General features: G+C 44.9%; 1 protein-coding gene across 3 annotated transcripts in view; it reads right to left on the bottom strand.

Moving 5' to 3' along the window:
• Positions 1–15,918, bottom strand: part of LOC100541983 (contactin-4) — a 249,894-nt gene that overhangs the window by 98,335 nt on the left and 135,641 nt on the right. For all 3 annotated transcript variants that reach the window (XM_085235518.1, XM_085235519.1, XM_085235517.1), the window contains exons 4-5: positions 1,324–1,450; positions 107–282 (exon numbers count right to left, since the gene is read on the bottom strand). In XM_085235518.1, the coding sequence (XP_085091644.1) occupies positions 107–282; positions 1,324–1,450 (303 nt within the window). The remainder of the gene's footprint in view (positions 1–106; positions 283–1,323; positions 1,451–15,918) is intronic.

Here is a 15,918-nt window from a genome sequence, read left to right as displayed (position 1 = left end):
TCCAGCTTTTTCTGCTCCACGCAGAGCTCAGACAACGAGAAACAGGAAAGCGTTGCTCCCGTTCTAGGATGCTATGGGAAGTGAGGCTGCGGTGCCATTTACTTACAAGCAAACTGAAGCTTTGCTTCTCTGCTAACGATCCTTCCGAATGGGTTTGTTGCTACACACTGGTATGTTCCAGTATCTTGAGTTTTATTGGGATTATTGATCAACAGGTTGCCTTCCACCGTGCTGTAGCGGTAATCCATACCGATGTCAATGTTGGTTCCATTTAACTTCCACCTATAGCACAAAATGACAAAAATTAAATCCCACTCACGTTAATAGATATTTGAAAATACAACGTGTAGGAAATCGTGATTTAAAATATCTTTGATTGACCTCTTAAAAAAAAAAAGAAGCATAAAAATACAAGTTTTGTACACAGTATTGAAATACTCTTGTATTTAACTGAAGGAACAATATCCTTGACATACATTTCAGTCCCTGATATGATTAATGTTTCTGCAGTTATTGCTGGTGCTGCTGCTCTTTGGAATTAATCATTTTGCAAGAGGAAGTCCCAGAAACAGAATCTTTAAACTGCTCCAATCCTCTCCTGCCTCAGCTGGCTGTTTGTTTTTCAATTGAAGAAAAATTCACTGGCGGATGTTCCCACTAACTGGGGCACTGAGGATTTCCAGCAGCTCGCTGCCCCAATTACAGCAACTGTTGCCCCTCTGTGCACAGCCTCCCGGCAGCTCCCATCTGAATGCACGCACAGTAACACTGAATACGTTTGCATGAGCAAATTGGCACCGTCTGCTGCATTAAGCGCTCGCTTGTGGCAGAAGGCACAATGAGGGCTGAGGTCTCATCACTCCAACAGGTTTCAAAGCACCCTTTGTGCTTTGATTAAACATGATAAGGAAGGTACCAAAGGGAAAAAATGGAAAAGTCATCCTAAATGATTTACAGCAGCCAGACCAGCGTGTGGAACAAGAGCAGCAGCATCACCACAGCAGCAGAGCACCTTTTTCAGATATTAACTCAAAGCAGTTAATAAAACTGAAGAACCATTAAGAGCTTTGTCCGTGTTTGTGGGCAAGGATGGTTAATTAGGGAGCCAAGATGATTAACGATCCCACTGTAACCCTTTTGAAGTCTTGTTCAAATTCTACAATCGTGTTGCAATGCAAACCCTGGGGTGGGTTTTTCCTTCATGTCAGCACTGAGAGAGCCCCCCCCTCGGGTGCTGCAGCGCTCAGATGGGGGTGAGAGGTGGGGAGGGCTGCTGGGCAACTGTAGGGAATGTGCAAGGGAACAGGGAAGGATGCCACTAACCCAATGGTTGGCTGGGGATTTCCTTTCACTTCGCAGTTTAGCTTCACTTTCTTTTCTTCTGAATCCAAGGGGAAGATCACACTGCTGGGCTCCTGCAGGAAAACCGGCCCGTGCAGCATGTTGTTGTCTGTGTGAAAGAGAAGGCAAACGTGAGACTTGCAGCAATCTCCATATACCAGATGCTGAAATAGTATCTTGGCTGGTTTGGGTACTACATATCCTAGAAAGAAATAGTAGCTACATTTACTTTTAGAAAAAAAGTATTTTTTCAAGAGTCATGGAACCTTGCATGGACTCCACGTTCAGGAAAACATTTGAGAACTAAACAGAGGGCAGACTAAAACTGAACTTGAAGTTCAATGAATGGGAACAGGACTGAGCCTACAGCCAGAACACTGCTCAGGATGTCTAATTTCACTTTGAAAAACTGAAAATATTTTTCTGTAAATTAAAAAACCCATATGATAAAATACAGCCATAGAGCACATTACACAACACTACTACTTTGGTTACCCCTTGCAATCTTATAACAACTAGAAAACACACAGCAGCAGCTGCCAGGTTTGTACCCAGCAAACACATTGGGTTTGTGGTACAGCAGCCAAACACTGAAAGTACGGAAAGGCTTCAAAATATCTAAATGCATTTTTACTCTCGTGCTGCATTCAGCATCTCTCCTGAGAGCAAAATTAAAACAGAAATGTTAGAATCCAAACTGTGAGAAGAAGCCTAGGTAGCTGGTATTTCTGTCACTAGGACACCAAAACCCATTTTTTTGTAAGATCTCTGTGTCAAAACCTTTCCCTGACCTAAAAGGGTATTGATAAAGGGCCTGTAGGACATATGGACATTTGAACTCATTTCCTGGGATGGTGATGAACAAAAGTCCAGTGGGCCACACTCAAAACACTGCTTGTTTCTCCCGAGTATACCCTGAAGAGCATCTGAAGGCACTAGAACGTACTTCACAACTGATGGTCAACATGGATCCACAGGGCAGGGAGCTCAAAGGCTCCCATCCTGCCATGTCCAACCCAAAGCAGCCTGAACCCATGGCTATGGGCTGTGCTAGTGTCACGAGTGCACCGGGATGGACAAGCAAGGAACTGGTGGTGCAGGAGGTCAGAGGAGGAAGAATATACAGAATATAAAATAAGGATGGTAGGATGTACAAAAAATAAGGAGGGGAATGAACAGAAAAGATATGTCTTATTCCTTGAGGGGTGATGATGACAAGGGACAAGCTGCACACACTCGGGGCAGGGAAGCCAGCTGGGTTCAACAGCAGGTGGAACAGTGGCCCTTTAGTCCATCTTTTCCATCGGATGGTTTCAGAGAGGCCCTGCCAGGAGGATTACGATGGAGCAACTTCTCCCGCATCTCCTCCTCAGCTACTGCCACAAAAGAGTCTACACAAAACACAGAGCCATATCACTTGTATTTATGCTTATTTTTAATTATATGTTAACGATCTCTGACTGCGACTTATCTATTATTCAAAACACATTCCACATCATCTCTCACTTTAAATTACACCTGTGCACAACTTACTGTTGCTGGCAGAAAAAGATAATAATAGCCATAAAGCATAGAGGGCTAGATGATGAAATCCTGACTGGTTTCCGAGACCAAGGGCTGTTCTGCACCTTAACCAGCTGCACTGATTCATTTGCTTCGAGAGAGAATATTACAATCTGGCCCATAAAGATTATGGCTCCGAGGGCTATATTAATGGGTCTGAAAACAGAAGAATTAAAATACATTTTAATTTTCTAATGGTAAAATAGAGAAGCTGGCCTGGTGCTGGGGTTCTTGCCTGAAGGAGCTCCATCCTGCCGGGGCAGGCATGAGCCAAAGCACCCCAGGTAGCTCAGGGATGTGCAGTGCCTGTGTCACCTGTGTCCCCAGCAGAGCACGCAAGTCACACCATGCTGTCATTCAGTGTTACTTCAATTAGAATGCGTCAATATATATTGCATCACATCTTGCTACAGGTTCTGGTCCTCTGATCGGGGGAATATACACCTTGCATCAAACACGTCCAAATTTAATCTCATCTGCAGCCTCCCCTTGCTGTAGCCTAATGCACGACTGAAATCACTGCCAGCCCACACCTTGCCAGAGTGTGTGACAACAGCCAGGCCCAGCACCTTATGGACATGAGGATTTGTCTCAAAACCACCAAATATTCATTAATAAATAGAATTTAAAAAGTAGAAAACTAAAAGTACCATAAATAGTCTAAGTTACAGCGTTGCTGGATAAAAAGGGATCTCCCACGTCCATGTCCAGCATCTGCACAGGCAAATGCATTGCTTTAATACAGTTCTGCACGAACAAAGTCTTGCTATTCAGACAGCTCTTCAGTGTGAATTTCACACACTTTTTATAGGAGCGGTAACTTCATTCCAATTGCCACGAGGTGTTCAGGGACATGCAGCCATGAAGCCCCAATATCCCATTTTCAGTTTATCAACGACGAGCATCACTTGTTCCATGAGCCCACTGATGACAGAAGAAGGTACTTTCCTAAGTTGGTTTTCTGCTTACCCTTTTCTCATTAGGTTCTCCTTGAGGCATCTGACTGACCTGAATGATGATGCCATACACATGCATACACACATGAAAGCCTTCCTTGCTCTCTTCAGTTATTACAGCTCACTTTGTGCCTTGTGAATTTCAGTAGCTATTGTACAACCTGTGCTGCTCCTTACAGGTTTGTTGCTGTCCTGGGAAAGCGCAGTAAGGAGCCTGCCTGGGCAAGCTAGCCCTTGAGCCACTCTCTTAGTGACAGAATTTATTTTAATGAGTGACATTTCCTTTGCTCAAGCCCAAAATGAGCTAACCCAGAAGGAGCACCGAGCTGCCTCGAGCTGCAGAGAAGCTGCAAACAAGACTGGTTACCAAAAATCTCTTTTTGCCCCTGTCAGAAGAAACAAATGTACTACCACTCTGGTTCTGCCTCCCTCGAGAGAACTGTATGTCTTTCTGTAAGATGAGGAATATAGGAAATTTCAGTAGATTTCATGATAGAAGTATCATTTTTAAACACAGTATGAGGTGCATGCCCATATGCTGTTGGACAGAATGTGATAGATAATTTAGAAGAACATTCTGCTGTCCTAGCTTCTACTGATATATATATATTTCTAGTGAATCACAAAATGTATTGAAAAACACCAGATCCATTTCAATACGTTCTAAATGAAGCAGATCTTTCTGTAACCCTGCAGTAGCCCAAACCCTAGAGCCAGCACATCTAACCCAACACTCAATGCCCGTTTTCTTTCTGCACTTTTGAGAACCTGAAACAAGAAGAATGTCAACCAAGGTTAACGCAGACCAACAGGTGACTCCGTTCTTTCTCTCTGAACATTAGGACCAGTGATGGATCTTGTTAACTACATAGAATTGCTTTAGCTTTCCTTGAAAGTTACAGCTAATTTGAGAGAAGGTTTAAATGAACATTCCACACTGTAGGGAAAGATAATAACCGAAGAGAGAATTCATGGAGTACATCCACTGTAAGTGATATAAATTCTCTCCCTGTTGGTGGCAGAGGAATTGGGTCCTGCTATGGATGCTGAGCGGTGTCTGCAACCCAGCTCACTGCTGCACCAAGTACAGCCAATGCAGAAAGCTGTGCTCGACAGGTGACGTGTGACAGGCAGGAGCCTGATGGCTGAGTTCAACAGCAGTGTCAGGTAGTCTTCCGAGACGTAACGAGACCGTAACAATCCAGAGGATCCTCGCAGCTCAGACGACAGGAAGAAATAAATCTCTGCTCTCATAAAAGCAGGCGTGGGAGAACTCCGGCATTTGAAATGGGGACAGCTCAGAGCCAACGACTCCATTTACGGGTGACCCGAATACCTGGGGCACCGTGAATCACAGCAGGGTTAAACGCATCCGCCCCAGCACAGAGCGCAGGGTCCATCAATTACGGGAGGTCAGGGCTGGCCCCGGCTGCTGCTTCCGCCCAGCCCTGCAGAGCCAGGAATTGCTCTCCAAACCCTCCCAGGCTGCATCGCAGCAGCACTGATTTCCCCTATTTAAATGCCAGATGATTAATTATACCAAATGCCTAAAACATTTTAGTTGCAAAGTGCCAACTTGCTACCTGCTCCACGCACGCCGAAGCAGTGTGTTTGCCTCGTGCCTCGCCTACCGGGTCTAGACGCTCCGGTGCAGTGTAATGAGTGCCTTGTCCTACAACAAAAACCTCATTTAATGGAATGTAATTGGTGTTATCTTCGTAAGTCAACAGCGTGATTGTAATCACAGATGTTCTCTTCTGTATATGATAAAAGGAATTTATCTCCGCTGCTGCAGAAAATCACAAATTCCTTCGCTGAGCAGCGTTCCCTGAGTCATCGCAGCTGACATCGGGAAAATAAACAGATAAACTCACCCTGCTCTGCCGAAGTGGTATCAGCCCAGGATGGTGCTCTGAGTAATTAGAACAACAACACTGGGGCATCTTGGCCATAGGATCGGTTACAAAAGATAACACAGAACCTGCTGCGTGCTCCAGTGCTGAAATAGGAGAAATCACCAAAGGGATGCTCCTTAGAGATGCTTTTAAATGCATAAGTAACAAACAATCCTGTTGTAATGTTTTGCAAGTTAAGCTCCAGCCCTGATGAAATCAGACAGTACAGTTCTATATCCAACCACAGAAACAAGGGATTAAACAGGAAATTAAAATGCTCGTGTTATTGCTAACACCATACAGCTGTTGCTACTATTGAGCAGTAATAAAAAATGCATGTTTTTCTTATTAAAGTAACAAAGATACACATTCTGATTTTAAGAAACAAATAATAAACTTTCCCACAGGTTCTTAACAACTGCTGTACAACATGCATGTTGTGTGAGTTTCAAACAGAGCCACTGAAAAATGAATAAACCAAAATGGCATGACACAGAAAACTACCATAAACAGTTCATCCCTATAGATTTAACGATGGGGTCTAGACAGCAGGAATGGTCCTTGCAGGTCACACACAATCTCACAGAGCTGAGCTGTGACCAGGAGTCCAAACACCATGATGGCACCAGCTCACTGCCAACTGAGCCCAGCCAAAACCCAGCACTTGGTTCTTCAGCCACTAGAAACCCTTTCCTCAGTTAGTTATTTACTTTACATTCTCATAAGACCATTAACGACGCTAATATCTAAACTAAGCCTCTCCTCTTCTAGTTTGAACCATTCCCCTTGGTCCTATCACTATCAGACCATGTGCAATGTCTGTCCCCCTGCTGTCCGGCCAGGCCTTGGCACAGATGCCACTGTGAGCACAAAGCTGCTCCAACTGCACTCCATCCTCCTCCCAAGGATGGCAGATTTCTACAGTGCTGGGTGTTCCCCTGCAGAGCTAGCTGTGGACAAGGCATTATAAATGTTTCAAAGGTCTAATTAGTTATTGATTTATTAGTAAAATTGGAGCTATTGATATAACTGTCACCTTCCAAGCAGTACTCACATCGTTATTATAAGATTTTAAATATGATTACAATAAAGTGGATATATATATAAAAGAAAAAAAGTTGAAGTATTATGTCTGTGTGCATATTTTAATTTAAAAGACACATATTTCCTACCCACATCATCTTCTCAAACTTCAATAGATTTTACTCTGTCATATAAGAAGGAAGGTGAGTAGAAGGCAGGCTGACGGATGCTATCCTCCCTGCCCCAATAGTGGGCAGTAAGATGCTACGGAATACTCACATTGAAAAGTCTTGGAGTCTAAGGAGAGACAAGTCCCTGGAGCAATAACCTATAATCCCTGCATCATTTATTGCTCGAAAAACAAAGAGAACTCCCAACACGTTGCCAGCTCTGCATTGATCGTGAAGCCCAACTCCACAGAAACATCCAAGGTGAAAGGAGCTCTGTGCACCACCTCAAGGTGAAGCCTGGTGTTCTCTATGCAGGTGAGAGCCCACCAGACTCTGTCAAAAGGGAAGCTGACCCCTGTCGGCTCTTACCCAGCCATTTACAGAGCAGTTTAGGCAGCAGTCGTTGTTCTCAAATATTTGTGAATAAGCAGCTCAAGCTGCCAGTGTCCTGTGAGCAGTGCTGGCGGGTAACGGTGCCACAGGCATGGGGACCTACTTCTCACTGTGTCTCTGGTCAGAAAACGCTGCACGGTGCTTGGTTTGTCAGCAGGGCACTGTAAATCTGCTTGTTCTGGGTTACGTGCACACACTGTGCAATGATGGCAAGGAAACACGGCGCTGTGCACACAGGGATGCACTGGGGATGGCTTCAGCTCCATGTTCAGCTCCTCCAGCAGCAACAAGGAGGCGTGCAGCAGCACAGAGCTGCTGCGTGAGGTGCTCAAACCACGCTGGCTGTAACCTCGGGTGCAGAGCTGAGTTTTGCCATGGCTCACACCAATGATCCCACGCTGCAATGCACACAGCCTCTGGCTCTGTAACCCCAGCCTTGGCAGGCTGCTCCACCAGCACAGCTCCACTTTCTCATTTGTGTAAGGAACTCATCAAGCCAACTGGGCTGCAAGACTGGTCAGAAGAGATTATGAAAGTGCAAAAGCTCCACCTGTCTCATTACAGCATAACAACTAACACGGTAGCCCGTGGCAGGAGAAATTTGCCCTGGCTCTGGCTTTTCAAGCACAAACCATGACTATTTGGAAGAGTGAGGGATGCCTCCCTGGGACTTTTGCAAATTGCCTGCCCTCCTGAGACGGCCCGCTGCCCAACATCGTGGTGCTGAGTCATGCATGCAGAATCCTCATTGGATTTCCCATTGCTGCCAAAGCAATAAAGCATTTAATCCCCTAAACAGGATCCAGTGTTATAATCCCCAGGTGGTTACGTTCTGTAAATGGATTTAAGGCGTTTGAAGTCTGCTGCTGGGACACCAGCCTGGCACCTCAGCTGGCATAAATCTCCATCACTTCGCTGCAGTTGGTGGAACAGCACCGACTCAGGGCACGTTTGAGGAGCTGCCCCTCAGCTTTTTTTTTATCAACTGTTTTAAGAGTCTCTGCAGCTCTGAGAAGAGCAGGTACAAAAGGCACAGCTGCTCTGCGGCACTCCCAGAGATGCCTCAACACAAGCACAGGGTCCCACACAAATCCAGCATTAACATCAGCGCTGCTGAATGCCAACCTGAGAGCGGCTGAAATCAGGCTCCTGGAGGTCAACTGGTAGGAATCAAAAGAACAACTGGAAGCACGATTTATGCAATCTGCCCACGGATAGCATGTGTCCTTTTAATTTAAAAAAAAAAATGTTACGAACTTTAAGTAACGCAGCAGGGATGAAAAATCAGTAATAGCTATCAAAATTCTGACTTTACTACTTCTTACACCATGATGTAGCACCTTCAGAAACCTCTGACTGACAGCATTTGCAAGCAAAATCTTTTCTCTATCTGGTATAATACTGCCAGGCTAAGCTTTCAGGCACCTCTGCAGGAATGCTTTAGGATGGTAGGATAGCCCCTGTGCCAAAGGGGAAATCAGGCCTCATCCCCAGGCCAGATTCTGGAAGGAAATCTTATTGTGCTTCTTGCAGCAGGAGGGAACTGCTCCCTAAAGCACAGACTTTAATGCAATATAAGGACATCAAAGAGCAACAGCTACCAAAGAACTCCAAAGAGAAACATTAAGTTTTGGCTGCTTATTGAGAATTCTAGATCTTCATATACAGAAAAAAACAATCAATGCATAACAGAGTAACTCGAGATCAACGACATTAAATTAGACCTTGACCTGCTGGAAATGACATTTCCTACAAATGATTGGCCAACAACCAGCATCACTGTGACAGGTAGCACCACAGCCACCCAACTGTCAACAGTCTTTACACCAGTGGAAAGCACCAACAGAGGGCTTGCACGGGTGGAAGCAGCACAGATGTGTCTGAATGCAGGTGGCACACTTGAGCCCTGGACAAACACAGTAATTGTACCTCAAGAGGAAACAGAGCTGGTTGGCCCCACGAGGAGGCTCCTGTTTTCACGTTCGAGACAAAACATTAGAAAAAGCTCCAAAGAAACATGTTGCAATGAAGTAATTACAGAAATAAAAGAACAAATTAAGTATCAACAAGGAGAGCAAGTCAACAGTTGAGTGGAATGGAGATGAAGTGTTTTTTTAAGAGAAAGTCATCTGACCAAGGCTCATTACTTTATAATCATCAGCAGATTTATTTTATCGTTCAACAAGAAATCATATGTTTCACTGTTTGGATGTGGTCCAGCACAATGAATCAGTCAGTACATAACGTCTGCTCACCCTGCACCAGCAGGTGGCCAAAGCCATTATAAGAGCTATAGATTAGAGCTCCAGCGCAAACTAATCAACCTTATCTTTTGCTGTATTTTAATGTAAATAACCTCAAACATCAGGAAGACACCAAAAGAAGAGTTGGAATACATTACTCATCCGGATGCTATGACCATCTGCAGCACTGGCAGCTGGAATACAACCACTGCCAGAAGAGTTTGGTTGTTGGATGACTGGAGGAAGGGTCAGGTCACTCCCATTTACAAGAAAGGGAGCAAGGAGGACCCCGGGAACTACAGGCCGGTGAGTCTCACCTCTGTGCTTGGGAAGATCATCCTGGATGACATGCTTGATCACATGAGGAATGTGTGTGTGATCTGTGACAGCCAGCACAGCTTCACCAGAGGAGAGTCATGCTTGACCAATCTGGTGGCCTTCTATGATGGAGTGACGGCATCGGTGGACAAGGGAAAGGCAACCGATGTCATTTACCTGGACTTGAGCAAGGCCTTTGACAAGTCCCCCACCACATCCTTATCTCCAAACTGGAGGGATGTGGATTTGATGAGTGGACCACTCAATGGATAAGAAACTGGTTGAAAGGCCACAGACAGAGGGTGGTCATCAATGGCTCTGTGTCCAGGTGGAGGCCAGTAACGAGCGGCGTCCTCCAGGGCTCTGTCTTGGGACCAGTGCACTGTAACATCCTTATCAGTGACATTGATAACGGAATCGAGTGCACCCTCAGCAAGTTTGCTGACAACACCAAGCTGAGTGGTGCGGTTGACACGGTAGAAGGAAGGGATGCCATTCAGAGAGACCTCGAGAGGCTGGAAAGGTGGGCCTGGGTGAACCTGATGAGGTTCAACACGGCAAAGTGCAGAGTTTTGCACCTGGGCCAGAGGAATCCCAGGCATCCATACGATTCTTGAGAGCAGCCCTGCAGAGAAGGACCTGGGGGTCTTGATGAATGAAAAGCTTAACATGAGCCAGCAGTGTGCTCCTGCGGCTCGGAAGGCAAATGGTATACTGGGCTCCATCAGCAGGGGGGTGGCCAGCAGGGACAGGGAGGTGATTGTCCCCCTCTATTCTGCTCTTGTGAGGCCCCATCTGGAGCACTGTGTCCAAGTGTGGAGCCCCCAGTACAAAAAAGACAGGGAGCTGTTGGAGAGCATACAGTGGAAGGCCACAAAGATGATCAGGGGACTGGAGCACCTCCCTTATGAAGACAGGCTGAGGGAGCTGGGCTTGTTCAACGTGGAGAAGAAAAGGCTGTGGGGTGACCTCATTGCAGCCTTTCAGTACCCAAAGGGAGCCTACAAACAGGAGGGGAATCAACTCTTGGAAAGGGTTGATAATAGCAGGACAAGGGGAAATGGTTTTAAGTTGAGGGAGGGGAGATTTAGGTTGAATGTCAGGGGGAAGTTCTTTACAGAGAGAGCGGTGAGGTGCTGGAAGAGCTGCCCAGAGAGGCTGTGGATGCCCCGTCCATCCCTGGAGGTGTTCAAGGCCAGGTTGGATGGGACCCTGGGCAGCCTGGGCTGGTATTAAATGTGGAGGTTGGTGGCCCTGCATGTGGCAGGGGGGCTGGAGATTCATGATCCTTGAGGTCCCTTCCAACCCTGTTATTCTGCCTTTATGTTGGGTTTGGGGATTGGTTTGTTTGTTTTTTGTAAATTACAAGTCAGAAGTTAAAAGTGGGAAAATCAGCAAGAATCATATCATTTCATTCTAGTGAAGGGAAGGCTTAATGGGGAATCGAAATAATGTGCACTGCTTCAGCAGTTCTTTCATTACAATTACAAAAATAATGGGTTTCTCGCTTTTGAAAATTAAGGATTATACTGGATTGAGAACTGCACTACAAAGAGCCTACCAACTGCTTCTGCTGGCACCTCACTGGCATCCAGGGACTGCTGCAGGTCCACAAAGGGCTGCAAACTGCCCCATGCGTTCATGGCGTGCATCTCCGCCATGCTACAAATACAGAATGGACTTCAGTGGCAACCAACATGACTGAAGGTCACGAGATTTGGCAGAAGCTCTGCAATTCAAAAGAATGCGCTTGAGCTATGCAATTAAAAATTAAAAGAATATAATTTATACATAAACACAGTCATTTGCAGCCCAGCGACAACACCTACTACATGCTTTTGTATGAATGAGAGTACAGCTCTGTATTTAGAGCAGGAATTAACCGCACAACAGTCAAACTGTTAAAGTCAGGTGCTAAATGCTGACTTTGCTGGCACTTTAGCAGGTTTTTGGTCCTTGCAATTAACATCTTCTAATTGAATAGATTTGTCCCTGTATTAAATTAACTACGAATTAATCACTCTATCCTGCAATGAACAAACTGAAAGCTGGTAAGATTTTTGTTTGCTTGTTGGCATTGCTACAATTTTAGTTTCCTTTGCCCTTAGAACTTCTGTGCAAACTTTTTCTTACCTACCCAGTACAAGTGCACCATTAATATCTCCCAACCAAACAAAAGCATGCCCCCCTGTTGCTGCAGCAGCACAACTTTGTTTACCTCTAGGAAAGAATTAAAGGCGTATCATTACTAAAGAACAAACACGTCTATGGTACAAAGAGATTGCTCTTACACGTGCAATCATGCAGTATTACCCTTAAATACAGATCACTTTCCTCCTCTTGGTCTGTCCCGAGGACAGCGGCACGCACCTCTCCTGCTGCCACCGCCTGCGCTCCAGCGCCAATTCACAAAAGCAAAACCTCTTTAGAACCAAAATAAATACTAATCTTAAATTCAATGTACCCTGACAGCAAATAAGTTTGCTGTGCTTACTTCAGCATGAATAAAAAGCCCGCAAGGAGACTCCTACATAAGAGTATATTTACAAGTTCCATTACCCACTGGAGAGATTGATGTAATAAACCTATAATAAAAAGCCTCATGTTATGGATTTCTCTAATGTTTCTTATCAAACAGCCTGTATTATCTTGGCTTGCGTATTCAATTTAAAATAGGTTTTCAATAAGTGCCTCAGAGCTAGAGGTCATTCTCACTTAGTTCCCTGCCACACGGGGATGTGCGCTGTCTTTTCCTGCCCTTAGAATCTAAAAGCTGTTTGCAGCTCGCTCAAATGCAGTTTACAAAGTAGGCAGCCAGAGAGATTAGAGAGAACAAGTGAGGGAATATATTATCTGTACATCTATTCATAGCACACAGCCATAGCCAAGGCTGCTGGGGCACGGGCTCCCTTCTGCTGTTTATTATGGAGCAGGAAGTTGTAGCTGTTTTCTCATGAGAAAAGCAGCGCAAAGGGACTGAATGCCACTGCTTGTCCCTTCTCTCTGCATTTTGGGGCTGCAGCACAGTGAGATGTGCATGGGGAGGGAAGGGAGCCCACAGAGAGCTTCCTAGGTTTCCTGCATCAACCGCTTGCTATGGCTTCCTTCCTTGCAATCAGATCCTCTTTCATTAACTGCTCCATAACAATAAAAGGTCACAACTCCAGGCCCTGCTTTTTACACAGAATGAATGAAAGCAGGGTTTTTTGGTAGCATTTTGTACCTTCAAGGGCAACAACTTCCAGCAGACTGTTAACAAAAAGCCCACATTGGGTACACACGTGCACCTTCACCCTCCTGAACAGAGCTGGGGACATCAGGATGACACATAACAATAAGACATAAACACAAGTGGGAAACAGGACTACAATCTGCATGCCTCTCACACATTGGGAGCACACTGCTTTCTAATACTTTCAAATAAACACCTTGCTTGCTGACTACTCCACCCTGCCAACAGCTACAAAGCACTGCAAGCTCTGAGCGTCTCTTAAAAAGCCTGAATTCAGCTTGCATTCGCTTTGGTCAGCTCAAATAGATGTTTATTGCTTCTACAAAACAGGTTACTTTTCTTCCGATTGCTTTTTCCATGTTATTCAATAGCCTCTAAAAGGAAGAGGACCAACCTTTAATGCAACATCCCATACAAATTATAGCAAAGCAAAATTTGAATCCTTGCTAATTTAAGTGTTATTTTTACTACTAATGTGAATCCAACCCTAACAAATTAAAACAGGAAGAATTAATTGGATATGCAAATGAGATTATTCAGTATATAAATCTAATTACATACCAATTTGCTTTAACAGCATGAAAAGTTTAAAAAAAAAAAAAAGAAGAAGAAAATGTTCCTTGTGAATTGATTGTTTTAAACAACCACCTGTAGCACAACAAGCAGAAAGGCTGTGCATTAGAGGTGCTCATTGTCAGCAATGCTAAGTTGATGTATGGCAAAGAACATCACAAGCACTGCAGTGCCGGGCAGCCCACTTGCTCCTGTGGTTTACCATATAACTGTATGAGTTTTCAAACATGCACTGAACAAATCCTGAGCTCAGCTCTGCCCAGCAAGGGGCAGATGTGAACAAAAAGGGCTGATTAGGGAATCACAACATGCACAGCACCCACTCAGTGCCCATTCGGGTTTCTCTGTCACCTTTAGGAAACAAAAGGAGAAAGAAACAACAAGCAGAACAGCGAAGTGCAGGGAGGAAAGACTTCTCCAGGGGAAACAACGAACCAACCTCCGTTTTGAGTGCTTTGTATTACACAGATAGGCAGCTGACTTCTTTGAGCAACTTCTTGCCAGTAAGAGTAAAAATTATTAATGAGATCACTGGGATTGATTAAGATACATAACAGGTGACACCATAATTAGTGCCCACCATGGCATCTCTGATAGAGGACCCAACCACCTGCTTTCAATGCCTCTGTGCTGAATTTTGTCATATAGCTCTGAATCAGTGATTGACAAATTGGGTCTCTAAAACTACCTGAAATAAACAAATTAAAAATATTCTCCAGCGGACAAGAAAGTGTTCCAGTGTTTTCACTGGGATATCAAGCAAGTATTGAGATCGCCTTATCAAGAGCATGGTGCTAATGGAGAAAATTAATCAGAATCATTAAGGTTGCAAAAGACCACTCAGATCATCTAGTCCCATCGCCAGCCCATCACCACCCATGTGTTCCACAGAAAACTAGATGTAAACTACAACATATTTAGAGAGGTTTTTAACAAGTTAAGGCCACATATGGTCAAGGGAATAAGTGTTTTCATGAGAAAAAGCCCTTGGCAGTGATTGCAGGCAAGGGGTCGGCCCAAAGTTCATGTGAGATCCAGGCTGCGCTGCACAGAGAGAATCTTCTGGCTTCCCTCCTGCTTTCCCACGCATCATCATTTTGGTGTATCCAATTTCAGTCAAATGAGGTTCCCTGGTACCCAGTTATCTGTGAGTTTGTGTTCTCTGCTACCTGTGGGGTTCTGAGAGCAGCAGCTGTATCCAAATGCATCGCGATCCCATTCCAGCAGTGCCTGTGGGCAGCATCTCAGGGCTCACTGCTGGGTACAGAATAATCACTGTGCACTCCGCAGCCTGACCTGGGGTGAGAACTGGTGCAGTCTTTAATAGGGCTGATCCCCCCTTGAAGGATGCCCAGTACTTCTGTAGGGAAATCAGACCGCTCTGTAATTAACTAACCCACACCACACGCCTGACACTGCTGCTCTCAATGCATGTGCTGAGCCATAAACAATTTGAGATAGTGTTATCAAGCAGGATGCAGTTATACTTATGGATATATGCATTTTGCTGTTTTTCAATGGAACATAAACACACACACCAAAAAAAAAAAAAAAAACAACAACAAAAAAAAAAAACACAAAAGTGTGCTGACATCCACCTGCCTCTGCCACAGAGAAAAGCTGATCTCGTTTCTAAAGGAATCGCTGTGACCAGCCTGATTGCCCTCACAGAAGGTGCTGCTGGAAGCAGAGATTCTTCTCCAGGATGGGGTTTCTGCTCCATCCCTCCCAGTGGATGGAAATGCAAGAATTTATTGGGGGAGGGGGAGGTTTAAGAAAAAAAATCAGTGCACTGATAAAGCAAAGGCTCCCATCCCACAGAAGCTGAGCAGAAGGCTCCCGGTGCTGGCTGCATGACAGCTGCCTTCTGCAGGTGTGCCCCTGCACCGCTGCTGAGTGCTGCAAGGCCATGCAGAAACCTGGTGAACACAGAGGGTATTGGTGTCATTTAGAATCTCTATGTGGAATTTGCAGCACAGTATATTTTAGATCGTATTGATAATGAAGGATAGCTCAAGTGTTCCGCAGCTACAGAGACTGGTAATACATTCCCATGGCCTGGCTAATACATTTTTCATTTAAATACAGACTGGATACCAATACATCTGTACAGTGAAACTAATACATTTTTTATTAGGTTAAATGCTTCGTGGGCAGCTGCAGAGTAACAAAGGAATTTACACGAGATCTTCTGAAGTCCTCAGAAACAAT

The sequence above is a fragment of the Meleagris gallopavo genome, chromosome 14, assembly GCF_905368555.1.
Source record: "Meleagris gallopavo chromosome 14, MGAL_WU_HG_1.1, whole genome shotgun sequence".
NCBI classification, from domain to species: domain Eukaryota; kingdom Metazoa; phylum Chordata; class Aves; order Galliformes; family Phasianidae; genus Meleagris; species Meleagris gallopavo.
This window is presented reverse-complemented; position numbering and strand designations above follow the sequence as displayed.